Raw genomic sequence first — 26,036 nt, forward strand, 5'->3', positions numbered from 1 at the left:
ACCAAAAGCATACATAGTAGCATGCCAGTTCCACCTGAAAATTAATATCCAAAAAAATCATCCAAATAAAAAGTTCTTTCTGTGATGTCATCAGACAATTGCCCAAATGCTACTAAGTCTGTTGCAGCATGAAGGGTAGACATTTGGTCTGGGTAAGCAAAACAATAACAACAATAATCTTTTCAAGGTTGGTGTGGTTGTGAAAGCACAGAATGCAAAAGGTCCCTTGCCTTTAATTGTCCTCCTGCCGAACTGTAAACTTATTGCAGCAAGGACTCCCCCTCCCTTTACATTGCAATATAAACCTGCATGCACATTAATGATGCTGTATAAGTAATAATACACATAGCTCTGATTTTGTGGTGGGAATTCCTACCAGAGCTTTGGAAGGTGGACTCTGGCATGGTACCCCACCAGGGTCCCTGTCTTCCCCAGCCCCAAATCTCCAAGAGTTCCCGAACTGGTGATGGCAACCCTACCCCCCCACCCCCTCCACAATCCCATGCTGGTGGCCAGTGGGGACCTGGCAGTCCTCCAGGACTGAACTTTGGTAAGCTAAATCAAATTAATATTGGATTTATATATTAATGCCTGCTTTCTTTTCCAACCTCTGGTTAGTCACTGCCACAAGCTCACATTATCCAGCTGACTGTGTTAGCTCAGAGATTTGCAAGTGTCCCAGCCCCACCAAGGAACCATGCATTACATGAAAACATGACCACCAGTTAGGGTTGCCAGGACCAATTCAAGAAACATCTGGGGACGGTGGAATTGAAGCCAAGAGACTTTGGGGGCAGAGCCAGGAGCAAGGTTGTGACAAGCATAATTGAACTCCAAAGGGAGTTCTGGTCATTGCATTTAAAGGGATAGCACACCTTCTAAATGCCTTACCTCCACTGGAAATAATGACGGATAGGGGCATCTTCTTTGGGGGCTCATAGAATTGGACCCCCGGGTCCAATCCTTTTGAAACTTGGCAGGTACTTTGAGGAGAGGCATTGGATGCTATGCAGAAAATTTGGTGCCTCTACCTCAAAACACAGCCCCCCCAGAGTCCCAGATACTTGTGAATCAATTCTCTGTTATACCCTTTGGGATAATGGGAGTCTCCATAAGGAATAATGGAGTGCCCAGCAGACATTTCCATCCCCTCTCCCCGCTTTCCGATGACCCTAAAGTGGGTGGAAGGCCTCCAAACCAAGGGACCCCCTGTCCCCACCTGGGGATTGGCAACCTTACCCCAGTGCCATTATGGGGTAAGGTAAACTGGAAGACCTGTTCACATAGTCCAGGTAAGACAACAGTGGTTAGAATGTCAGACCGAGGCCTGACATACCCATGTTCAAATCCCCACACATCCATGACACTTGCTGGGTATCTGTCACACTCAGCCACATCTTCCTGACAGGACTGGTGTCAGTACAAAATGGAGGAAGGGTGAACCATGTGTGCTGCTCTGAATTCCTTGAAAGAAGCAGGGAGATAAAAATGTAGTAGTAAGGTAGATATGTTTTGCAATGTATGCCTAAAATGTTATAGTGGCACACCTGGAAAGCTAACGCGTGACTGTGACTAGCTTGTGACTGTGTACAGACATGGTCACCAGGGAACGGCCTTGGCAAATGTGGACCTGGAGCCCTGACAAAGCCGGGGGTGGCGGGGTGGGATTACTGCCTAACTTCCAATGTGGCAACCAATTTGGCTTTGGATGTACACAGCAGCCTATAGTAGATCTTTCCAGAGTGTTACCATGCTAATCTGCAGCAGAACAACTAGACTGAAGTCCAGTAGCATCTCAGAGACCAAGAAATTCTTCAGGGTTCAGAGGCTTTCAGGAGTTAAACCTCCCTTCATCATAGGAGGACTTATTTTCTTTGGCAAATGCAAATGAAAAGCTCATCTTTCATCTGGTTCTCCTTGTCAGCGCTGACTCCACTAGTTCCCCTCACTATCACCATATCACCTAAATTCTTCAGAAATAAATCTCCCCCCCTCCATTTTCACTTTCATTCCTCAGCAGCGAGGAGTGCATCCAATTAAACTGGATAAGCCCTCTAAGACGCTGCAGGAGATTAATCCAAAGCAAAAAAAATCAGCACCGGGCTGGGGCCTGATTCTCTTGCACCCTGTTCGACCTTCTGCTGCAGGTCCTAGAGAGGAGAAAGCACCTGACAGACTTCTTTACAGGAATTCCACCCAATGGAAACCATGCTTCTCTGTGGCTTTGGATCCGTCTCAAAGACAAAGGGCACAGCCGGACGCTAGCTGGTCTGTTTGCTCACCAGCAGGAGAAATCTAAGACATCTCTTCTTAACTATTCCGTTTGTAGATCACTTGAACAAAAAAAAAAAAAAAAGCCCCATAGTGGAGGAGCAGAGGCTGAAAGCGCTTGGAATTTTTTGACAGCTTCTACAGGGTCAGTCAGCACTTTCCAATTTCAGAAGAAGAAGAAGAAGAAGAAGAAGAAGACTTGGTTTTTATATTCCACCCTCCGCTTTTCTCTACATTAAGGAAAGGTGGCTTACCATTGCCTTCCCTTTCTCTCCCCACAGCAGACACCTTGTGAGGCAGGTGGGACTGAGAGAGTTCTGAGAGAACTGTGGCTAGCTCAAGGTCACCCAGCAGGCTTCATGTGGAGGAGTGGGGGATCAAAGCCAGTTCTCCAGATTAGAGTCCTTGAGCCAGGCAATTTACAACCGTCATTTTTGAATTTCCAAGCGTACACTGAGCCCATTTTTGAATACTCCTTTTGACAACTTTGTTGTTAGCATTGCTTCTACGGACCAGCAGGCAAACACACATTGCATTCAGTCAGGCTCGTGTCAACTTTGGGCCCAGCCATGACTTTTGCCAAACTTTTGGACCAAGTGGGTGGCATGGGTCGTTTCCAAGTCATCAATGTGATTTTGCTGACCTTCCCAATAGTATTCCTGGCAAGTCACAACCTCCTACAGAACTTTACAGCTGCCATACCTGATCACCGCTGTAGGGACCCAGCTAATGGCATGTGCAACACAAATGCAACAGAAAGCGTGGAATGCAAGGACTTTCTAAGGGCCTCTATCACCACAGATGGTAACTGGACTCTGAGGAAATGCCGTCGGTTTATCACTACCCAGTGGCCGTCCCTGAACTCCAACAGTACGGGACCACAGGACAGGGAGAAAGGGACAGAAGCTTGTCTGGATGGATGGATCTATGATACGACTGTCTTTACATCCACTATTGTTACAGAGGTAGGAGAGTCTGAGGGGTGGTTGCTGGCAAGACACACCTGGGGAAGGGGGAAGTCAAGAACTTAGGACAAAATTATCTGCTGTCTTGTAAAATGGTGCTGGAAGGCTATTTCATTTGCATGGGCTTGTCATGGGAAGTAGGTTGCTGGCATTTTTTGTGTGGGGGGTGTGATTGATTGGGGTTTTATTAGGATTTGTATGTTTGAAATTTAAATATGAAAGCTGCCTTAAGACTTGGGGAAAGGTGGGGTATAATTATGTTTTAACAATAAATAAACAAATTGTTGGGTATTACTTGATGATTTTCCTGCTCCAAAATCATCAGCAAATTCAAAATCTGGTAAAACATTCTGCATTTAAACTTTTCACCTTTCAACTATTTAAACATTTCAAAATTCTGAAATGTGACTTTTGAAGAACTTTAAAAGAAATGGGGTGAAGTACTGGTTTGCCAAATTACTGTTTTTTGCATAAGCTTTTTGGATTTCACAGAATTGTCCCTCAGCCTCAGAATTCTGTGAACATCATACATCTGTACATATTTAGAGCACGGAGAGTTGACCCAAAGATTTGTGTTCAAATTCCAATGGGACCCAATTCCACCTCCTAACGAGGACTCTGAAATGTTCAGTAAATGTGGGAGGTTTTTATGGGTGCCTGGGGAAGGATCAGATTGGTAGTTTGGAATGGGCCATGTCTCATCCCAATGTGTATCTGTTCCTGTAATCACACTGAGAGTTGCCAGCCTCCAAGTGGGACCTGGAGATCTCCCAGAATTACAATTGATCTCCAGATTATGGAGATCTGCTCCCATGAAGCAAATGTATGCCTTGGAGGGTAGATTCTATGGCATAATATGCTGTGCCTGCTGAGGCCCCCTCCCCTCCCCAAACTGCACCTTCTCCAGGTTTAGGGTTGCCAGATACCTGGAGACTTTGGGGATGGATCTGGGAGAGGGCGGGGTTTGGGGAGCGGCCCCAGCATTATACAATGCCAAAGAGTCCACCCTTCAAAGCGGCCCTTGTTTCCATGGAAGATGATCTCTGCCAGCTGGAGATCAGTTGTAAAGTGGGAGATCTTTAGGCCTCACCTGGAGGCTAGCAACCCTGTCAGCCAGGCTTCACCCCCAAATCCCCAGGAATTTTTCAACCTAGAGTGGCACTTTGAAACAAACAAACAAAAACTCTCCTGACTACTGTTCCTGACTCGAATGTTTTCAAAAACTCATATTCTCCTTTCCCTCACAGTAGAAAGAAGACGGCTGGAAATGTTGAGTTGGGAATCAAAATCATAACTGAAACGATTCCCAACTCAACATTCCCACTTCAAATACAGAAGATATACCCCCTCAGGGTATGTGTGGACTGATATTTTAATCCCTCCCCTTCTCCTGCAGTGGGACTTAGTGTGCGATTCCCGAACCCTGAAGCAGATGGCTCAGTCCCTCTACATGGCTGGGGTGCTCGTGGGCGCAATTGTGTTTGGTGGCCTCTCTGACAAGTAAGAGGCTTCTTTTTATTTCAATCGCCACAGCTGAATTCATTTATTGACAGAAATCAGCAAAGCTGAAGATTCTTTGACTTAGAGGAGGGGGTATACATCCATCCATTCACTCACTCAATCAATTATCCAGTGGGATTAGGAATACATGATTAAGAACATCCACAGCAGACCAAGATCACTGCCAGTAGGACTGACACCCCATGAACCTACAGTTGTCATCTCTGGCCTGGAAATTCTAGAAGATTTGAGGGTGCAGCCTGTGGATGGCAGGGTTTGAGGAGGAGAGGGACTTCCATGGGGCATAATGCTATAGAGCAGGGGTGGCCAACGATAGCTCTCCGGATGTTTTTTGCCTATAACTCCCATCAGCCCCAGCCATTGGCCATGCTGGTTGGGGCTGATGGGAGCTGTAGGCAAAAAACATCTGGAGATTTACTGTTGGCCATCCCTGCTATAGAGTCCATCCTCCAGATCAGCCATTTTCTCCAGGAAGAAAATGTTGTCTGGAGATAGTTGTAATTCAGGGGGTCTCCAGACCCCACCTGGAGGTTGGCAACCCTACTGAAATTACTATGGATTAGTGTGTTCATGCCTCTGAGGAACATAGTGTGCTACAGTTGCCACTAGGTGGCACAAAGCCTCTGCTGTCTGTGCCCTGCTCCCTCCTGTAGAGTTGAGGTGAGTAGGTGGGCAGTGACCAAATACAGGGCTTTTTCAGTGGTGGCACCTCACCTGTGGAATGGTCTTACAAGGTTGCTCACCATGACTACCTCCTGCCCCCAAGCTCTAGTCCACAGAGATTAGGGGGATTCCTTGAGCATCACTGATGCTGTAACAGCATTTCCAGGAACTCACACGGAAGTGACATCATGCCACCACACACCATAGTTTTCCCCATTTTCTCCATAAATGTTCCTATTTCCAAATACTCCTGGCTGGCAAGCCCACCTTCCCTGGAGGTTTGCTGGATGGGCACCAGCTTAAAACCAGCACCAGTTCTCTTTTAGGTGCCAGGACAAGTTGTTTCCTTTTACCTGACCTTTTATCTTTTAACATCATAGTCTGTTTTTAGACTAGGAATTGTTTTGAGACTCATTTTAAGCAGCTCAATGTTTTGTACTGTTTAATGCTCTGGCAGAGGTTTTAAGGCAGGCTTTTAATTGTTAACAACTTTTATTGTATTATGTTCTTATTTTATTTTACAAGCCACTTCAAGCAGATTATTTGGAGAAGCATCATAGAAATGTCCAGGGCTTTTTTTGTAGAAAAAGCCCAGCAGGAACTCATATGCATATTAGGCCACACCCTCTAATGCCAAGCCAGCCGGAACTGCGTTCTTGTGAGTTCCTGCTCAAAAAAAGGCATGGAAATGTATAAATCATTCGATCAATCTAGCTGGCCATTGGTCCTTGCTTGGGCCACACAGCGTGGTAGGGTATCAGCTCCAAGTTGAGAAATACCTGGAGATTTGGGGGGTGGAGCCTAGAAAGGGTGTGGCTTGGAGAAGGGAGGAATGTCAATGATGTATCACACCACAGAGTCCAGTCCACCATCCAAAGAGGCCATTTTCTCCAGTTGCCTGGAGATGGTAATACCAGGAGATCGCAAGCCACAACTTGGAGGTTAAAAAACAAACAACCAAAAGCACTGGAATATCGTATTGCACAGTGCAAATTAATTACCAATTTCAGTAAGACAAAGTCACAATTTGTTTAGGAACATTCACAAAGTCCATCAAATAACGAGATCAATATGCAGTTCCTTTGTTAATTTCACAGCGTCAAACTCTTCCTAGAGGTCATGCAGCTGTGTGGTGTGACAGCAGACTCATCCGGATCTAAAGAAGACCATTTCAGATCAAAAATTCTTCCTCAAGGTCACCTTACAATGGAGGAGCCAATGCTCTTATCAGTGTATTGCGTACAGAAAGCTATTCACCCATTTCAATGAGTCCAGTTGTCACACCACACAGCTGCATGACCTTTGCTGCCCTTGAATCACCAGTTTCTACCTGCTGTTCGATCATATTCTCAGCCTTGCTCTGCTGCCAGGTTCTCCACATCTCCTAGGTATATCATTGGGGAGCCACCACCAACATCACCTAACAAAACATTTACTTCCCTTTGCCTCAGGTTTGGCCGGAAAGCCTTGTTGATTTGGTCTTGCCTTCAAATGGCCATTTCAGGATCCTGCGCTGCCTTTGCCCCCAGCTTCACAGCATACTGCATCTTTCGTTTCCTGTCAGGAATGGCTATCTCAGGTGTCGGACTGAACTGCGTGTCACTTTGTAAGTTCCTCTTGACAGCTGGGTGCTGTGGGTGAAAAGAGTTTACATGTTACATTTTTGCCTGAGGCTATTTCAGGTTGGAAAGATAGCATGGGAGTGTGTGTCTGACTGGCAGTAGCTGCCCAGGGTCTCTCAAGTGGTATTTCATATCATCTACCCCTGGATCATTTTGGCTGGAGATCCCAGGGATTGAACCTGGGACCTTGTGCATCCCAGGCAGATGCTCTATCACTGAGCCAGGGCTCCCTTCCCCTGAACAGCTTCTGCAAGATAAAGCCAAGAAGGTTGGACCCAAGAACTGTGCTCATGATCCCCATCAAGTAGGAGGGAGACACTGCCCTTATTGTATTCTTCAGAACTCTTACATCTGTCAAAGCAATGATGAAAGGAAAAAGCTGCCTTGAATGTTACCAGTGTGGTGTAGGCAGGGATAGGCAAATGTTTTCGGACAGAAGCAGATAATAATGCAATATCCACCTGTAAAGATGCTGTCAAACTGGCACAGAAAATAAGAGAGAGGGATGAGCCAAGATAGGACTTAGCCAGATGGTTGTGCACAACTGGGAGGCAATGATGGGCATAAGCCACATCTGCTGCCTTCTCTCGTGCCACTGGTGGAGATCTCACCTTGGGTGCCAAGTAAAATGGTCTGGTGTGTGGATGTTGGCATGAAAGCCAGGGCTACCTAACCTGGGTTAAAGTGTCAGATTAGGATCTGGAACACCCAGGTTCAAATCCTCACTCTGCCATGGAAACTTGCTGGGTGCCCTTGGGTCAGTCATTCTCATTTCCAACCTTCCTCACAAGGTTGTTGCTGTGAGGATAAAATGGAGGAGGAGGGAACGATGTTGAAAGCCACTTTGTGTCCCTCTGGGAAGAAATGCAGGGTACAAATATCTAAATAATTGAATATCTGTGACTTGGCCAGTCAGCTCTGTTGACTTTTCCTCTTTCCAGCGGTAGAGTGGACACCCATGCAATCTCGGGCCACTGTCAGCATGGCGACAGGGTATGGTTACAGCTTTGGTCAGTTTGTCCTAGCCGGTATGGCCTTCACCATCCGTGACTGGCGATGGCTCCAGCTGGCTGTGTCCTTTCCGTATTTGGCCTTCTTCCTTTATGGCTGGTAGGTACTCTTGCCTGCTTCCTGCTGGGGCTTGACATGGCTTAGGAGTAGAGTGCCAGTGGAATGCAGGAGTCTTTGCCCCTAAGGGGCTTACAAAACCACATGAAATAGAGGAGGGGGTGGTTGGGGATGAAGAAGAGTGCAAGTGTTGGAGGTTCATGCTTGCAAAAACTCTTTGGGGATGCTGAATTGGGTGCTCCCCATGTGACTCGGTGATGTTATCAGTGGGGGGGGGGAGGCACCAGAAGTTAGCCTTACCTAGGGTGTCAGACAGTCTAGGGCTGGCCCTGGTTACCACTTCCAACCTGGGAAATTCCTAGAGATTTGGGGGTCTTGCCTGTGGAAGGCAGAGTCTGGGAAGGGGGATCCCAGGCCGTACCTGGAGTTTGGCATCCTTGCTTCTGTGCTTTTATCTATGGCCAGGGCTTTTAAAAAAGCCCAGCAGGAACTCATTTGCATATTAGGCCATACCTCCTGATGCCAAGTCAGCTGGAACTGTGTTCCTGTGCATTCCTGCTCAAAAAAGCCCTGCCTATAGCATTGTCAAGCAGCAGTTCAACAGGCAAAGTATGATCTCCCTGCTAGAGGAAGGCTTCATCTGTTGCATTTCTGCCCTTTCTTGCAACCATTAAAGGCACAGGAACATTGCCTGGTAAAAGACATCAGGGGTTGGGGTCAGGGCTTCTAGAGTGGGGTAGATGATCGGTTGTCAACACAAGGTGCTTTCATTCTGCATAGCAGTATAGTAAACATCAGGGCATTGATATTTGTCGGCCTCTGACCTCCCCCCACCTATTTTGCCCCATCCCTGATATTCTCTTGAGCAGGTGGTTCATAGAGTCAGCCCGGTGGCACGCCACTTCTGGCAAACTGGAACAGGCACTAAGAGAGTTGCAGAAAGTTGCACGGATAAATGGTCAGAGGGAACAAGGGGAGAAGCTCAGCTTAGAGGTAAGGCGGCAGGGTCACCACCTTCTGCTGGGAGAGTACCTCTCCTGTTGAACGCTGGCAGGCTGAAACTCAACAGGTTCAGTTCTCCTCATCATACCATCAACACCTCTCTGTATTGTAAAAATTCAGCACCTCCTGAATTTGTGCCTGCCAGGCTGCCCTGAGCCTGCTTCAGCGGGGAGGGCGGGATACAAATAAAAATTGATTGATTGATTGATTGATTGAACCACAAAGCACGCAAATCTATTGGGGGGGGGAATAGTAGGGAAGGAAGAGGAAACAGAGCCAGCCGCAGAATATTTTCAGAATTCTGTTTACTCCTTGCCAATCTGAATTCTGAAACCAGAGTACAATTTAAAGATTTTTGTATTTTCCTCCCCTCTACAATAATTTATATTCTGTGACATGTTATCCCACACTTCCTCCAAACAGCTCAGATTGGCATAGACTGCTCTTCCCTGTTCTGTTCAGTGCTCACAGCAACCCTGTCACATAGGTTAGGATGAGAGAGTATGGCTGGCCCAAGGTCAAAACACAAGATTCATGGCTGAGAAGATTTGAACACAGGGATCCCTAGTCTGGCACTCTAACCACTCCACCACACTGGCTCAGTTTGCTGCCAGGAAATCTTTTGTAAGCTCCCCAGATGGGAGCGCATTGCTGTGACACCACTTCCAGGCAGAGGTGGAATTCTAGCAGGTGCTCCTTTGCATATTAGGCTACACACCCCTGATGTAGCCAATCCTCCAAGAGCTTACAAAAAAGAGTCTTGTAAGCTCTTGGAGGATTGGTTACATCAAGGATGTGTGGCTTAATATGCAAAGGAGCTCCTGCTAGAATTCCACTGCTGCTTCCAGGTATGCAACCAAAAGTGGTCTCACCAGGGCTTATTTTTGGTAGGAAAAGGCCCAGCAGGAACTCATTTGCATATTAGGCCACACACCCCTGGCTCCAAGACAGCTGGAAATGTGTTCCTGTTCAAAAAAAAAAGCCCTGAGTCCCACCATGTCATACACTGCCAGCCTCCCTCCCCTTGGGGCCCAGCAGTCCTCCCCTGCTGTATACCTCCAGGTGATCAGCTTGTGTTTCTCATCCCTGGCTCTCTTGTTCTGTGGCCAGGGTTCCAGCCTTGCCATCAGCAAGGTGATAGCTCTATCCCTTACTTCCTGTTTCATGACTCTGCTGTCCAGTGACTTCTTGTGATGTTTTTATATGCGGGACTCCCACACTCAGTGGGTCCAGGGTATGGAATGGCTGGAAGATTAGATACGTCCAGAAACCTCATCTGTCTGCCTTGCAGGTCCTGGCAGACAACCTTCAGAAGGAAGCAGCCTCTGCCAAATTAAGGTTTACTGTAGCTGACCTTGTGCGCACGCCCGTCTTGCGCCGACTAACTTGCTGCCTCTGCTTTGTATGGTAAGCACAAGTGGAAATAAGGTTGGGGACAAGAAAGGGAAAGAATAAAGAGGTCCACAAAGCTGAAAACGTTTTGCTAGATGAATTTGGGAAGAGATCTTCTTGCGGCTGTTCCATGGCAAGATTGTCAATCACCCACTCAGGCAAGCAGATACACTTTTAGCATCTTGAATCCAGGCCCTTGCTTAGTTAGCATCAGAAGTCGTTTTGTAAAAAAGAATAGGTGGCGGAGCTCATTAGCATGACTCATTAGCATATGCCCTCCCAACCAAAAGCGAGCCGATGCAAGAAAGGAGAGCCCCAGGCAAGCGAGGTCTGCTTTTGCTGGCTAGAGAGCCCGTCTGCCCAAGCAGGCCTCACTCATCTGGGGCTCTCCTGCCCCACCCCCAGTCAAAAGGCCAGCAAGCCACCAGCCGCCCAAAATCACATAAGAAGTGGAAATGGGGGGGCTTTTCCTGGGGTTAATGAGGGCTGCTGGGGGCGTGGCAAAGCCCCTGGTGGCTGGCTGCCCGCTCTCTTAATCCAGGGATTGTTATGCAGCTCCACCTACTATTCAACGGACAAAGTAGGTGAGGAGGAGGAGGGGGAAGCCTCAGAGCAGTTCAGGAGCTGTGCTCCTGTGAGCTCCTGCTGAATCTGAGGCCTGGTTAGCATTATCAGTACTGCCAAAGGGTGACTAGGTCTACAGGCAGTGCTGCAGAATTAGTTAAAAACATACAAAATACTCTGACCATTGGTCCATCTAGCCCAGGGGCAGGGAACGTTGGCTCTCCAGATGTTTTTTTGCTTACAGCTCCCATCAGCCCCAGCCATTGGCCATGCTGGCTGGGGCTGATGGGAGTTGTAGGCAAAAAACATCTTTAGAGCCAATGCTCCCTACCCTGATCTAGCCCAATAGTGACTGCTCTTACAGACAAAGTCCATCGGGCCAACTTTGGCATTCGCCAAAATGCTTCATCGGGCCAGACTGCCAGCTTGAAAGCTTGCAAAATGTTTTGTGTCATTTCGGTTGGCTCGAATAAAAAGGCATTACATGGATTTTGTTTCAGATTTAGCATGGGCCAAAATGGTTGCTAAAACATTTTTCTATCTAATGGGCAGCCACTCTCCAAGATCTCCAGCTGAGGAGGCTTTCTCAGTCATCTAGTCTGAGATTCCTAGATCCTTATTCTTTGGAAACCCAGGCCACACCTATGGAGCTGCTTTATACTTGCCAGACCACTGAGTTCTCTAGTTTATTTATTTATGTTATATGTATATCCCGCCCATTCTATACAGACTCAAGGCAGCTAACAGCATAAAATGGACAGTGAACAAAAGCAATATTAAAACATTAAAACAATAAAACAATCAGATAAATGGCAATGGTGCTACTTCAGGCGGATCATGTAATATTTTCTTTCTCACACACACACACATCCTAGGCAGTTAGTACTAAAGCGCGATAGATCCAGATGTGGTGACAGCCCTCTCCCATTAGATGTTATATGCCAGTTCAGTTCAGTCTTGCAGGCCCTGCGAAACTGCAATAAATCCTGCAGGGCCCTGATGGCTTCTGGGAGGGTGTTCCAAAGTATTGGGGCTGCAACCGAGAAGGCTCTTGCTCTGGTGGAATTAAGCCTAGCCTCTTTTAGCCCAGGGACAGCCAGAAGATTTTGAGAGCTTGATCGCAGTGCTCTCTGGGGAACATGTGGGGCAATATTAGTACAATAATGTCCACTCTGACCACTGACAGCTAACCAGAGTGCCAGTGGTTGAACGCAGGACCTTCTGCAAGCAAAGCAGGGGTTCTGTTGCTGTCTGTGGCTTTTTCTCCCAGCATATATGAGTTTGTAGCATTCTTATCCCACCTTTCCACATTAAACAAAGTCCTCAGGGTGAGCTGCAACATTTAAAATGTCAGGCTTTGCAAATAACGTAACCATCAAGAAAAGATTTCCAAAGGCAGCACTGCAAAAATCACTAAAGCAATTGGAACATATCTCTTATCATTAGGAATAAAAACCATAACTAGTGGTCAAAGCCTGACTGAAAAGTATAGATAATCTGGCATTTTTGGTGCCAGGTAAATCCCTCTGGTTAGGGAGCTTTCCAAAGATTCGTCAGAATCTGCTGAAAAGAAGGGAAAGATGTGGTTGTCTTCTGCTTAGCAATGAACCAAAGCCCTGAATGACCTCTCCCAGGGGATCATGCAGCTGTCGAATGAAAAGCATATTATGAGCAGCCTTCTGACTGAGCACCGGTCCATTTAATTCCAGCACTGTCTCAACTATAAGTAACTCTCCTGGTTAGGAGACAGAGGTCTTGCCCCCTCCCATTGGACAGCTACTAGAGACTGGCAGCAGCTCGCAGGAAGAGTGCTAGAGATTCAAGCCTAGATTTCCAGTTGACTGAAGATTCCTGTCTAAAGTTGTGTTCTGTTTTGCTTCATCCAATTCTGTTTGTAGGTTCTCCACCAGTTTTGCTTATTATGGGCTGGCTATGGACCTGCAGAACTTTGGGGTCAGCATATACCTCATCCAGGTCATATTTGGGGCTGTTGACATCCCAGCAAAGCTCATAGCCTATCTTGTGATTTGCTACTTTGGCCGCCGCATCACCCAGGCGTTGTCTCTCATTCTGGCAGGGTTTTCCATTGTTGCCAACATCTTTGTTTCACAAGGTGAGGTTCCATGGCAGCACTACACTACTAGTGTTATGCTGGTTTCATGCTATTTTAATTGTCTTGCCTTCTCCAAAGGGATTCTGGGAACTGTAGCTTGGTAAAGATGCAGAGAGGAGCCCCGTGGCGCAGAGTGGTAAAGCTGCAGTACTGCAGTCCTAAACTCTGCTCATGACCTGAGTTCAATCCCGGCAGAAGCTGGTTCAGGTAGCCCGCTCAAGGTTGACTCAGCCTTCCATCCTTCCGAGGTCGGTAAAATGAGTACCCAGCTTGCTGGGGGTAAAATGTAAATGACTGAGGAAGGCAATGTCAAACCACCCTATAAAAAAAAGTCTGCTGTGAAAACGTCGTGATGCGATGTCACCCCAGAGTTGGAAATGATGCTTGCACAGGGGACTACCTTTACCTTTTTTAGTAAGTGATATGTAAGACACACAGAGAGAAGAAGAAGAGGAGATTAGATTTATACTCTTCCCTTCCTTCAGAGTCTCAGAATGGCTTACAATCTCTTTTCCCTTCCCCTCCCCACAACAGATACCCTGTGAGGTAGGTAGAGCTGAGAGAGCTCTTTCAAGGACTGCTCCCTAGAGAACCCGTGGCACAGAGTGTTAAAGCTGCAGTACTGCAGTCCTAAACTCTGTTCATGACCTGAGTTCAATCCTGGCAGAAGCTGGGTTCAGGTAGCCAGCTCGAGGTTGACTCAGCCTTCCATCCTTCTGAGGTCGATAAAATAAGCACCCAGCTTGCTGGGGGGAAAGTGTAGATGACTGGGGAAGGCAATGGCAAACCACCTCGTAAAAAGTCTGCCATGAAAATGTTGTGAAAGCAACATCACCCCAGAGTCGGAAATGACTGGTGCTTGCACAGGAGACTAACTACCTATACCTTTTTTAAAGATGCAGAGAATTGTCTGCCAAGAGATCTCTAAACCCTGTATACCTACGGTTTCCTGGGAGAGAGGGAATGATTTCAAAGGTATAGATGTGTACCAGAGCTTTATGACATAAAGATTTATTTTTCCCCAGTGTTCAACTGAGGACATTTGAATAGATTAAAGGGAGGTACAGAGCCCATTTCTTTTACTACTGACTTACTATACAGAACACACACGTAGTACGATTTCTAGATCAGAAGATGATCTAGAAAGGGATCAGAAAGTATATTTCCAAATGGACATACACTCCAGTTTTCCCCTCCAAAATATGAATACTGCCAAAGAATTAAGATGATATCTGTCGCTCAGCTGTCCTGTTTTAATTTATTTACCTCAAGAGAAGAATGAACTGTTTTTCTTTTCTTCTTATTCCAGTGGATCAGAGGGAGATAAGTATGCCCCCACAGGCTGCTCTGTTTTTCTGGCAGGGCTCCTGCACTTTTAACAAGCACCTGACAAGCAGAAATTCCTCTCACAGGAACAGGACTGAAAACCCCACCGGTACCACATGAAACGAGGCTTTGGCCTTAAAATGCGTGGGGGATCCCTCCCATATTTCCTAACTCTGCAAATACCTGAAGGCCTGTCACACAGAAGAGGGCATAGACTTGTTCTGTGCTGCTCCAGAGGGCAAGACTAGATCTTATAGGAGGGTGAATTTTCATTGAAAAAGAGTGATGCCCTAATGGTAAGAGGAATTTGATGGTGAAACCAATTACCTGAGAGTGTGCGGGTTTTCCCTTGTCAGAAGTCTTCAAGCAGAGTTTGGTCAGAGTTTGGTTAGTGAAGCTTTAGATTCCTTGTACTGAGCAATGGGTTGGACTAGGCAGCCTGTAAGGCCCCTTCCAACTCCTAAATGAGGGGTGTTGAACTCATTTGTTATGAGGGCCGGATCTGACATAAATGAGAGCTTGTCAGGCCGAGCCATGTAGGCTTGCCAATCCTCAGATCCCAGCAGGGGTTTTCCCACTTTTCCAGGCTCCTTCCCGCCCCCAGTCAGCTGGCCAATGTAAGGAAACCCCGCCCCCACATCCACCATGTGACTTTCCACCTCCGGAGGCTTCGGTCTCCGATTGGAAAGGCTTTCTCTTGGGATGGTGTGTCTGTGTTACTTTGAAGAAGTTGGCAGCAACTCATGAGTAGAGATGCCAATCCCTCGCTTCAGTCACCAGAAACGGGGGTGGGGGTGGGAGAGGGAAATGTCTGCTTCATTATTCCCTATGTGGAGATCTTTTCTCATAGGGTATAATGGGGAATTGATCTGGAGGAATAGGGGGCTCTGGGGGGGGCTGTTTTTTGAGGTGGAGGCACCAAATTTTCAGTATAGCATCTAGTGCCTCTCCCCAAAATACCCCCCAGGTTTCAAAACGATTGGAGCAGGGGGTCCAATTCTATGAGCCCCAAAAGAAGGTGCCCCTATCCTTCATTATTTCCTATGGAAGGAAGGCATTTTAAAAGGTGTGCTGTCCCTTTAAATGTGATGGCCAAAACTCCCTTGGAGTTCAATTATGCTTGTCACACCCTTGCTCCTGGCTCCGCCCCAATGTCTCCTGGCTCCACCCCCAAAGTCTCCTGGCTCCACTCCCAAAGTCCCCAGATATTTCTTGAATTGGACTTGGCAACCTTAGAGCCATGTGAGTCATAAAATGTAATGCCAGGTAGTAGAGATATAAACTTTATAAAGGACACAGACAAACACAAAGATTTTTTTAAACCTTAAAATAAAACAAGCTTAGAACATTAGCACTCGATTTTAAAGGAGCTTTCTGTGTATCTCTCCCTTGCGATCTAGGGAACTGAGCAAAGGAATCTCTGGCTTTTTCCTTCTTTCTCCAGGGGATCAGGAGGAGGAGGAGCCTCAGCCAATAGAAGGAAGAGAAACTTAGCTCAGTAGCTCTGCTGTGCGATTGAGGGAGCCTGGCAAAGCAAGCTCTCCCTCCCCCCTTCCTCCCCAAGGGAAGAGCCTCAGTCAATGGAGAAAACAGAGGCTTTGCTGTGTAGCTCCTCTGCAATTGAGCAAGCCTGGCAAAGCAAGCTGTGATGCAGAAGGGAGCAAGAGAGAGGGAGGAGGAAGCAGGTGACAGCCAGTTGCTTGGGGAGTCCTCTGGGGGCCTGATTTGGCCTCTGGGCCTCATGTTTGACACCCCTGTCCTAGACCACACTACATTGCAATGGATTTACTCTGTAAAAGACTACAACAGTTAGCTCCACTGAGTGAGCAACAGGCTGTTATGCTGCAGCCCAAGAAGCAGCCATTGTGTTTGCCTTTGCACAAGAAAGAGGAGGAGCTAATACTAGGAACACTAGGAAAAACTGCAAGTCAGAGGCTGAGAACATTCCTTTTCAGAGCAGTCTGAATCCTTGTGAACATTCCACAGCCTCACTGCTGTTCAGTCAACTGCAGATGGAATCCTAACATTGGTAAACATGAATGCTGACAATCCTGGAAGAACTGTATAAATACCTGGAAATTAGGAATGGTACTGATACTATGAACAGACAGGCAAAGCCCTTCATGACTTTAAGAGAGAAGGAAGGAAAAATTAAACATGACATCACCATTTCTTGGTTTTATAAATTTAAAAACAGTAGCAGAGACTGAATCTGGCATTCAGGAAGGAGTACTTGCCTGTGATCACTCCAGTTGTCTGCCCTTGAACACAGCCTGATAAACCCTTGCCATCAACACCACATCATCGGCTCCGCTATGCAGGCAATGGGCTGTTCAGCAATTCTGCATCTTCTGCAAAAAGGCCAATTTGGCTGGGTGGGGTTAAAACCCCACCAGAATGGTTAGGACAGAAAGTTTATGCTGGGCATAAAATGGAACAAAAAGGTAGTTAATCAATTAGTACCAATGCTAATATTGTAACTATAATTTAAGGAGACATTTCTGAAGGATATTTCCCGCAACTTAAATTTACTTGCAAAGTATTAAATTTATCTTTTCCTCAGATATGCAGATCCTGCAAACAATCTTTGCTGTTTTGGGGAAAGGCTGCCTGGCAGCTTCTTTCAACTGTGTCTTCCTGTACACTGGAGAACTTTATCCCACGGTGATCAGGTAACTCTCAGTTTTGGACTTAACTAGAAGGCCCTTCCCTGTGGGCCATTTTACATGGGCTACTTCCACAGGGGGACTTTTCCCTGTATGGAAAGCAACATGAAAGGAAAATGTTCACTTGACATCGTGTTCATTCTAAGCATGGATTGTGGCATTCCTGGGGCACTCCTCTTTAAACTGGAGAGAGGCAGATCCATTTTAATCTGGCTCACAGAGGAATTTGTGGAGTGGCTGCAAGAGAGTATCCATGCGGATGCTTCCACTGTCACCACTACAGAGAGGCAGATGAGAGCTAAGATCCATTTTCAAAATGGTGTACAGTACAACTCACTGCCACATGACTTCTCCCCGCTCCCCCCAAGACTTAAAGGGCCTTTTCCCTTTCCATGCTGGTCTGGTATGCAGCTGGGTTACAGGGAAAGGAATAGTGAGGGGAAAGGGGAGGTTTCAGAACTAGGGGGTGGAGTCCTGGTAGAATCACTGTTGTGCATGCCTGTCCTTTCATGTATATGTAATGGAAGAAAGAGGATGAGTGGTCGCAGGCAGCACGGGAGTGGGGAGGTGTGGACACTATTCCTGCCTGTTCCCATGCTACTCGTTCTTGCTTGGAGGAGGAGGAGAGTTGGTTTTATACTCTGCTTTTCTGGCCCATGTATAGTAGTTAAGAGCAGTGGGCTCTAACCTGGAAAGTCAGGTTTGATTCCCCAATCCCCACTCTTCTACAGAAAGCCTGCTGGGTGACCTTGGGCAAGTCACAGTTCTCTCAGAACCAGGGCCAGCCCTGCCACTAGGTAAACTAGGCAATTGCCTAGGGTGCTGGCTTTTGGGAGGCACCAAATTGGGTGACCTGGGGGACTCTGACGTTATCAGTGCAGGGATGTGTGTGTGCAAAAGGTTAGCCTTGCCTAGGGTGCCAGATAGACAAGGGCTGGCCCTGCTCAGAAATCTCTCAGCCCCACCTACCTCAGAGGGTGTCTATTCTGGGGAGGGGAAGGGAAGGCGATTGTAAGCCACTTTGAGACTCAAGGTAGTAGAAAGCAGGGTATAAAAACCAACTCTTCTTCTACTGCTGCTGCTACTGTAGTATAGCATGCATGCTTTCACCTCAGTGTAGAAGTAGTCTTAGAAACTTAGGTTGTGAGAAAGTCAGAGCCCAGCAGGAGTTCTGTGATTGGCTGTATGTTAGGGCTGAGTTGGGATTTGGCAGCAGAACCTGGGGAGCACAGGGTTCGGATAAGGGAAGACCTCAGTGGGGTATGCCATAGAGTTCACTATCCTAAGAAGCCATTTTCTGCTAGGGTTGCCAGCCTCCAGGTGGGGCCTGGAGATCTCCTGCTTTTATGATTTTCAGCTGCCAGAGATCAGCTCCTCTGCTCTGCTCTGGAGGGTGGACTCTGCGGCATTCTAGCCTGTTAAGGCCCCTCCCCTCCTCAAACTCCAGCCTTTCCTGGATCCACCCCCAAAGTCTCCAGGTATTTTTCAACCCAGACCTGGCAATCCTATTAGGGGAACTGATCTCCATGGTCTGGAAGTCAGTTGTAATCCTGAGAGAGCTTCAGGCCCCACCTGGAAGTTGGCAACCCTACTTCAATTAAACTTACATAGAGCATCCAGGTGGGGGCAGGGGATCCCCTGGTTTGGAGGCCCTTCAGGCTCATCAGAAAGTGGGGGGGAGGGAAATGTCTGCTGGGCACTCCATTATTCCCTATGGAGACCGTTCCCATAGAGTACGATGGAGAATTGATCTGCAGTTATTTAGGGCTCTGGGGAGGCTTTTTGAGGTAGAGGCACCAAATTTGCAGCATCTGGTGTCTCTCCTCAAAACACACACACACACAAGTTTAAAAAAAAATGGACCAGCGGGTCCAATTCTATGAGCCCCCCAAAAAGATGCCCCAAAGTATCCTGGCTCCATCCCCAAAGTCTCCAGATATTTCTTGAATTGGACTTGGCAACCCTACATAGAGCTTTTGAGTTAAGAAGCCAAACCTCCACAGGCTGGGGGGGGGGAGGTGGATAGGAGGCCGGACTCCCACTGTTTTTTTCTTGAATAGCCAACTCAGAAACTTCATCCTGCCTGCCTGACAAGTACAGGGGTCAAGGCTGTACTTCCTTAATGCACCAATGAATTGAGCACAAACATTTCTGGGCTAGGCCGCTGCCTAATGCTCACAGTCAGGGCCAGCCCGATGTCCTGGGGCACCCTAGGCAGACTTGCTGCCTGGCACCCCCCCCCCAAGTGCCCCCCATGGCTCCATGCCCCCTCCCCCCATGGTGTCCTGCCCCCCCCCCCAGTGCTCTGCTTGCCTGCCCGCCATTGCTAAAAGTGGCGGTGCTCCACTCGCTCCCTTCCCCTCCCCCTGGGGCTCGCCAGCTAAAAGTAAGCTTAGCCGCGAGCAGCTCACACCTGCACATTTTGTCTCAAACAAAACGCGCAGGCGCGAGCTGCTTGCTGACTAAGCTTACTTTAAGCCAGCGAGCCCCAGGGGGAGGCGAAGGGAGTGAGTGGACCGCCGCCACTTTTAGCGGCGATGGGCAGGCAAGCGGAGTGCTGGGGGGCAGGATGCCACGCTGGGGAGGGCGGGTGGCAGTGGCCCAGAGGGGGCTAGCGGCAGGGAGGGGGGAGAGAGGCAAGCTAAGCACTTGCCTGGGGCACCGGAGGGGGGGCCAGAGCCCAATTTGTCACCCCCACCTCTCGTGCCCTAGGCAACTGCCTAGTTTGCCTAGTGGGAGGGCCGGCCCTGCCCACAGTTCCAGGTTTAAGCCCCGGAACCTTTCACAGATAACCTTTGCTCTCGCTTCAGCCTCTAATTTACTGATTCAGAAGCCGCAGTGAATCAAAAGAGTCAGCAATTCCTCACAAAATCCAGATCTTCCCTCTTCTGATAAAACTTGATCCTGTAAAGCCACAGGTCACATTTGACTTAAGTATCAGATGCACTTTGAATTCTGGATGGGCAGATCCACCCAGGCTTAATTTCTCTTACTTAGAACAAGTTTCCTTTGATAAATCTTCCTTATTATGACTTCTGATATTAACCATGTGTGAAAACGTGTGAAAACATTTAAAAGACCAGAGTACTGCTTAGAACAGGAGTGGCCAAACTTGCTTAATGTAAGAGCCACATAGAATAAATGTCAGATGTTTTTGAGCCACAAGACATGAACATTAGGTGTTTAAGGGCGGGCAGGCAGGCAGGAAGGACGGGGAAATAGATGGGGAAAGGGCAGAAAGAAAACAACTTTTATTTTAAATGTCTTCTTCAAGCCAGCCAACGAAGTGGTGGGGGCTTTGAGAGCCACACAATATGTGTGAAAGAGCCACATACGGCTCCCAAGCCACTGTTTGGCCACCGCGGACTTAGAACTGTTCATCACTGTGTAATTTCAGCCAGCACATACACACCTGAGATGAGTTCCTCAGCCTTTTAGGGCACAACACCCCACCACCCACACATGCCTTTTTAAAAAATTCCCTAAGGTGATGCATTTTCAATTTGCTTCCTTGCATGGCAGGCAGACTGGAATGGGCTTTGGCAACACCATGGCACGTATTGGCGGGATTGTGGCTCCTTTGGTGAGGATGACCAGCGAATATTCCCCTTCCCTTCCCCTTGTCATCTATGGGGCAGCCCCCATAGTCTCTGGCATTGCTGCCTGCTTCCTCCCTGAGACTCTGAATGTGCCGCTACCAGATACCATTGAAGATGTGGAGAGTCAGTAAGTATAGGAATTAAATGCTGCCTTTAAACATTTAGTTTTAAAAAATGATGGGAGGGAGATTTGACTGCCGAAGGTTTATACTGGGGTTGCCAGGGCTGTGTTGGAAAATACCTGGAGACTTTCGGGTTGGATCCTGGAGAAGGTGGGGTTTGGGGAGGGGAGGGGCCTCAGCATAGTACAATGCCATGGGGAGGGGAGGGGCCTCAGCAGCCATTTTTCCACGGGAGCTGATCTCTGCCAGCTGGAGATCAGTTGTAAAACTGGGAGATCTCCAGGCCCCACCTGGAAGCTGACAACCCTAGTTTATACCCTGAAAATTCTTGGTCATCTCTGAGGTGCTCCTGAACTCGAATCTACCTCTTCTACTGCAGATCAACACAGCTACCCTCTGAAATTATCTTGTTATATCTGGTATCATGTGGCTGGGCAAGATATGGCCTGTGGAGGGTTGCAGATTCCAGCTCTGGATGTGGTCCAGCATTCATTAGTGGTCTGGCTGGGCGCCTCTCTTACCTTGGACAAACAGGTGTCCACAGTTGTAAACAGTGCTGGATTAAACTATGTGGAGGCCTCTAGGCAATCAAAATCTTGGGGGACCCCTTGCAAATTATCTCCTAATGCATGCAGGCTGGGAGGGCTACAAGTAAGGGGGGAACTGGGGGGAAACCATCCCGGGGCCCCTAAAGGCGTGGGGGTCCATAGGCCCGTGCCTACTTGGCCTATTTGTTAATCCGGCCCTGGTTATAAGGCAGGCTCTTTTCTAAATACACTGAGTCCATCAGCTAGCCCCCTATTTGTCTCAGTTGGATCTGGCCACAATGATTCTTGCCATGGTCACCTCCAAAATAGACTATTGCAGTTTGCTCTATGCAGGGCTGCCCTTGAAGGCACTTTGGAGACTTCAGATTGTCCAAAATTCAGCTTCCAGGCTTCTGACTGGAACAACGTGGTCATCACATATACAGACTCTCTTAAAACAGCAGCAGTGGCAGCCTGTCAGTTTTCTGGCCAAAATCAAGGTGTTGGTTTTGACTTTTAAAGCTCTAAATAGTCTGGAACCATCATACCCAAAGGACCACCTCTCCCCTTATGACTCTCCTTAGCTGCTGCGGTCATCTCATGGCCTAGCAGTGGAGCTGGGCCGTCAGATCACACATTTGGTATCCACCAGGGTGAGGGCTTTTTCAGTCATAGCCCCTGTCCTGGTGGAATGCCCTCTGACAAGACCTGAGCCCTGCAGGACCTCCCTACGTTCTGCAGGGCTTATAAAGCTGAGTTGTCCATCAGCCCTTTCTCAGTTGAGCTTATTTCTCAGGGCTTAAAGATGGATCCACCATTATCAGTTGTGAGTTGTTTGCTTTTTTATACTTCATATTTTTATCCTGTTGTAACTATATTTATGTTTGGTTTTTTATTGTTGTGAACTACTCCAAGTAATTATCACAAAATCATACAATTCATCTGTTGGATTACATATGAAATTACTCAAAGAGCTATTCAGGGAAACAATTAACAAATGTACAGAGCAGGGGTGGCCAAACTGCAGCTTGGGGGCCACATGCAGCTCTTTCACACATATTGTGTGGTTCCCAAAGGCTGAGGAGGAACTTAATGCAGGCTTACTTTCAAGCATGAATGCTTAGCATCAGGATCTCAGCCAGCCTCTGAGTGCTGGCCCATAGTTAGAGGACTACTTCTGCAGTGTGTGAAGCAGACCAGGAGGGGGAAATTGGCAGGCTTGCAAGCTCTTCTCCATCACAGAGGTCATCTGGAGATCTAGAGTGGGGAAAGAGAGCACAAGAGCCGAGGGAGCCACTGGAAGGAGGGACAGAATTAAAGACAGCGGTGCAGGGTTCCCCCTTAGTTTAACAGTTCTTGTAAGGAGCTGTATTTACTAACCTTGGTGTTAAGGCAAAGAGAGATGCATAATGATGCAAATGGTGTTAAGTGATTTATACTGTACATGTGTGTTTCCTTCTCCCACTGCTGCCAAAAATAATTCCCTAACTTCTCCTATGCTGGTCTAATAGGGACTGTTATTCCCAGCTTTTTTTTAAAGTCTCCTAGCATGGTCATGTTGTAAAGTGCATACATGTAATGTATTAAGAGTTTTAATAAAGACATGTTATATTTGTTCATGTCTTGCAGCTCTCAAACATCTGACATTTATTCTATGTGGCTCTTACGTTAAACAAGTTTGGCCACTCCTGGTATAGAGCATAAAGATATTTTTTGTGGAGCAAGGGGAGGGGCAGAATTTAATCCCCAGCATCTCCAGTTACAGTGATCAGGTAGTGGGTGATGTGAAAGACCTTCACCTGAGACCTTGGAAAGCTGCTACCAGACAGGGTGGACCCTATGGGCACCATGACACCCACTGACACTGTTTTTGGTGCCTGCCAAGTGTTTTTAGGAAGCAGGCAGGGCTTTTGCCCAGCAAGACTTTTGCCCAGCCAGTTTGGTGTAGTGGTTAAGTGTGCGGACTCTTATCTGGGAGAACCAGGTTTGATTTTCCACTCCTCCACTTGCACCTGCTAGCATGGCCTTGGGTCAGCCATAGCTCTGACAGAGGTTGTCCTTGAAAGGGCAGCTGCTGTGAGAGCCCTCTCCAGCCCCACCCACCTCACAGGGTGTTTGTTGTGGGGGAGGAAGGTAAAGGAGATTGTGAGACGCTCTGAGACGCTTCGGAGTGGAGGGCGGGATATAAATCCAATATCTTCTTCTTCTTCTGACTGGACACTGGATTAGCTGTGATTTTTTACAAAAAAAAAATAATGTTACTTTGGCAGCAACTGCCACCACAGCACAAGAATATTCACTGTGTGACTGCAGTTTAGCTGTAGCAGTCATTTTGTGGCTGGCTCCACTTCCTGCAGCACCTATTTTGTGGCAGCTATGTCAGAATTTCAAAGGTGCCTATGGGCTCAAAGAGGCTGGAGACCCTTGGAGTAGGCAATACTGACACTGAGGTACCAATAGTCTGATTTCGTATCAGGCAGCTTCATGTGTGTGTTCAAGAAACAACCTTGTTAAATAATAAATAAGAAGCACATATTTAATCGTATACCCTTGACCAAAGAACGGTACACTCCTTCTATCTGGGATGGTTGTCCTCTTCCACCAAGTGTGCAGCTTCAGGAGGGATGCACATGGAGCAGTGAGGGAGGTAGGGGACACCTGCCTAGCCAGCCAAGCCAGATCAGCCGAATCAACCCTGGCGATCAATGGGGTGACAGATGTCACAGCCAGACCGCCTTCACATCCCATATATTTAATCAATGTTTTCTGCTGACCAGCATCTTTACATAAGGGAAAAAACGGAAGAATTTAGACACTTTAAGTATTTGAAAGTCTACATTGAGGGGAATAGTTCGGCTTTATGTTCTCTTTCCACAAATAAACCTTTGATCAGCACATGGCCTCAGAAAAGCCCTGGTTTCCTCACAACAGTTGACATCTGCAAGAGCAGCTACAATAAACTCTCTTCACCAAGCAGCATCTTTGAGTAAAGTAAACATTGATTATGCCACAGCAGGATCTTATGTAACAACAGCCGCTTTGGCATTGTTAGCTTCTCATATCCAGCAAAACTGGAAACGTCAGCATTTTATTTAGGACTAATTCAAGAAGCATTTTAAGCTAATATAATTTCCGGTGATGTCGGAAGTGGGTGGCATATGGAAATGAGTTGTACTAATGAGCTCTAGCACCTCTTTTTATACAAAATGACCCCAAATATATGACAATTATTATTAATCCAGATCCATATACCTATATGGTCAATCAAGGAGAGGGGGATTTTTTTCTTTGTATGCATGTCCATTGATTCTTATATAGCAATCCACACATTTAGGGCTGAATGTGCAAAATTTAGAGCACACATTTATCCAGTTTTATTTCTAGACATATGTTGGTTCTTGCTTACGAAGAGACATACGCATTGGATACAAGTACATTCAGTGTAATGTTTGTACATGGCTATTGAGTTATACCCTTGGTTTATTGAGATCAGTGTTGTCTACTCTAACTGGAAGTAGTTCTCCATGATCTTTCACACTGCCTGCTACCCAGTCCTTTTCACTGGTGGGGATGGGACTGAACCTGGAATCTTCTGTGTGCACAGCAGGTACTCTATCTAAGCCATGGTCTCATCCTTTAGTATGAAGCATTTCCAGCCCACAACTCTCTACATAAGCTGGTTCATGAGGCAGTGGCAGCCTAAAGCCTAAAGCAATTCCAAAATACATTAACGAGACTCCTAAAAGAACCAACATAAAATCACAAAGCAGCCTGAAAAAACAGCAGCAGATAATAAAATTAATCATAAAAACCAGCATCATTAATATTAGTAAAAGCAGATAACATACAAATTAGTAAAAGCAGATAACATACATACAGATGAGCCACTTGTGGGAAGGGCGGGATATAAATCCCAAATAAATAAATAAATAAATAATCAGCAACACATTGGGACAATAGTTGTTGCTTTTATCATTCCCTTTTGCATGTGCAAGCGTGCAGTCATTTAAATGGAAATTTGGATCATTATTTCCAATTCTATATAATATCAAACTGCCTAGAACTTGGTTTATCTTCCAGAAAGAATCCTAGTAATTTTAGTTTTGTAGGAATACCTTTTAGAGGTATTGTAGATCTAAGTGTAAATTTCAGTTCTCAGGGTTGATAAACTGGGAGTCATCTGGATTAAATTTTGTAGTGTAGATGGCCTAATCAATGCTTTGTGGAACAAGTAAATCAGATACACCTCTTGATTGTTAACACTGGTGAACCCATGGGGCTCTTTTTGAAAATGTACCATCTATTTTTGTTTCAGAAACCCATGGCTTAAACTTTGATTCCTTTTGTTTCCCTCTAGGAACCTGAAACAACATAAGGCAGATGAAAACTGCAAAGACAAAGTCTTTTCCATTCAAGATGGAGTCTTCCTTGATATGAGAATGTTCACAGATTCCCAGCCAATCAGAAGCATGGAAAAAAGAGACGCCCCTGCAGTAGCTGAGGAAGCCAATGTACCATCTTAACAGAACCACAAATAAAAAACTTCAGATAGCCATGTTGTGCCATTTTTACCTACAGCACTACAGTTCTAGTTGATACAGTTGACTGATTGCAC

The 26,036-nt window shown here is 46.8% G+C and overlaps 2 protein-coding genes across 2 annotated transcripts in view; one reads left to right on the forward strand and one right to left on the reverse strand.

Annotated features, from left to right (window-relative positions):
• RELA (RELA proto-oncogene, NF-kB subunit) overlaps positions 1 to 26,036 on the reverse strand; it is a 542,238-nt gene that overhangs the window by 269,084 nt on the left and 247,118 nt on the right. The gene's annotated exons all lie outside the window — the stretch shown is intronic.
• Positions 2,793 to 25,972, forward strand: LOC132587750 (solute carrier family 22 member 6-B-like). The gene is made up of 10 exons (XM_060260111.1): positions 2,793 to 3,236; positions 4,633 to 4,736; positions 6,872 to 7,026; positions 7,984 to 8,152; positions 8,980 to 9,103; positions 10,404 to 10,519; positions 12,967 to 13,181; positions 17,071 to 17,179; positions 20,696 to 20,899; positions 25,779 to 25,972. The coding sequence occupies exons 1-10, from the start codon at positions 2,841 to 2,843 to the stop codon at positions 25,942 to 25,944; spliced, it is 1,758 nt and encodes a 585-aa protein (XP_060116094.1). The 5' UTR covers positions 2,793 to 2,840; the 3' UTR covers positions 25,945 to 25,972.

The sequence above is a fragment of the Heteronotia binoei genome, chromosome 1 (assembly GCF_032191835.1).
Source record: "Heteronotia binoei isolate CCM8104 ecotype False Entrance Well chromosome 1, APGP_CSIRO_Hbin_v1, whole genome shotgun sequence".
Taxonomy (NCBI): Eukaryota; Metazoa; Chordata; class Lepidosauria; order Squamata; family Gekkonidae; genus Heteronotia; species Heteronotia binoei.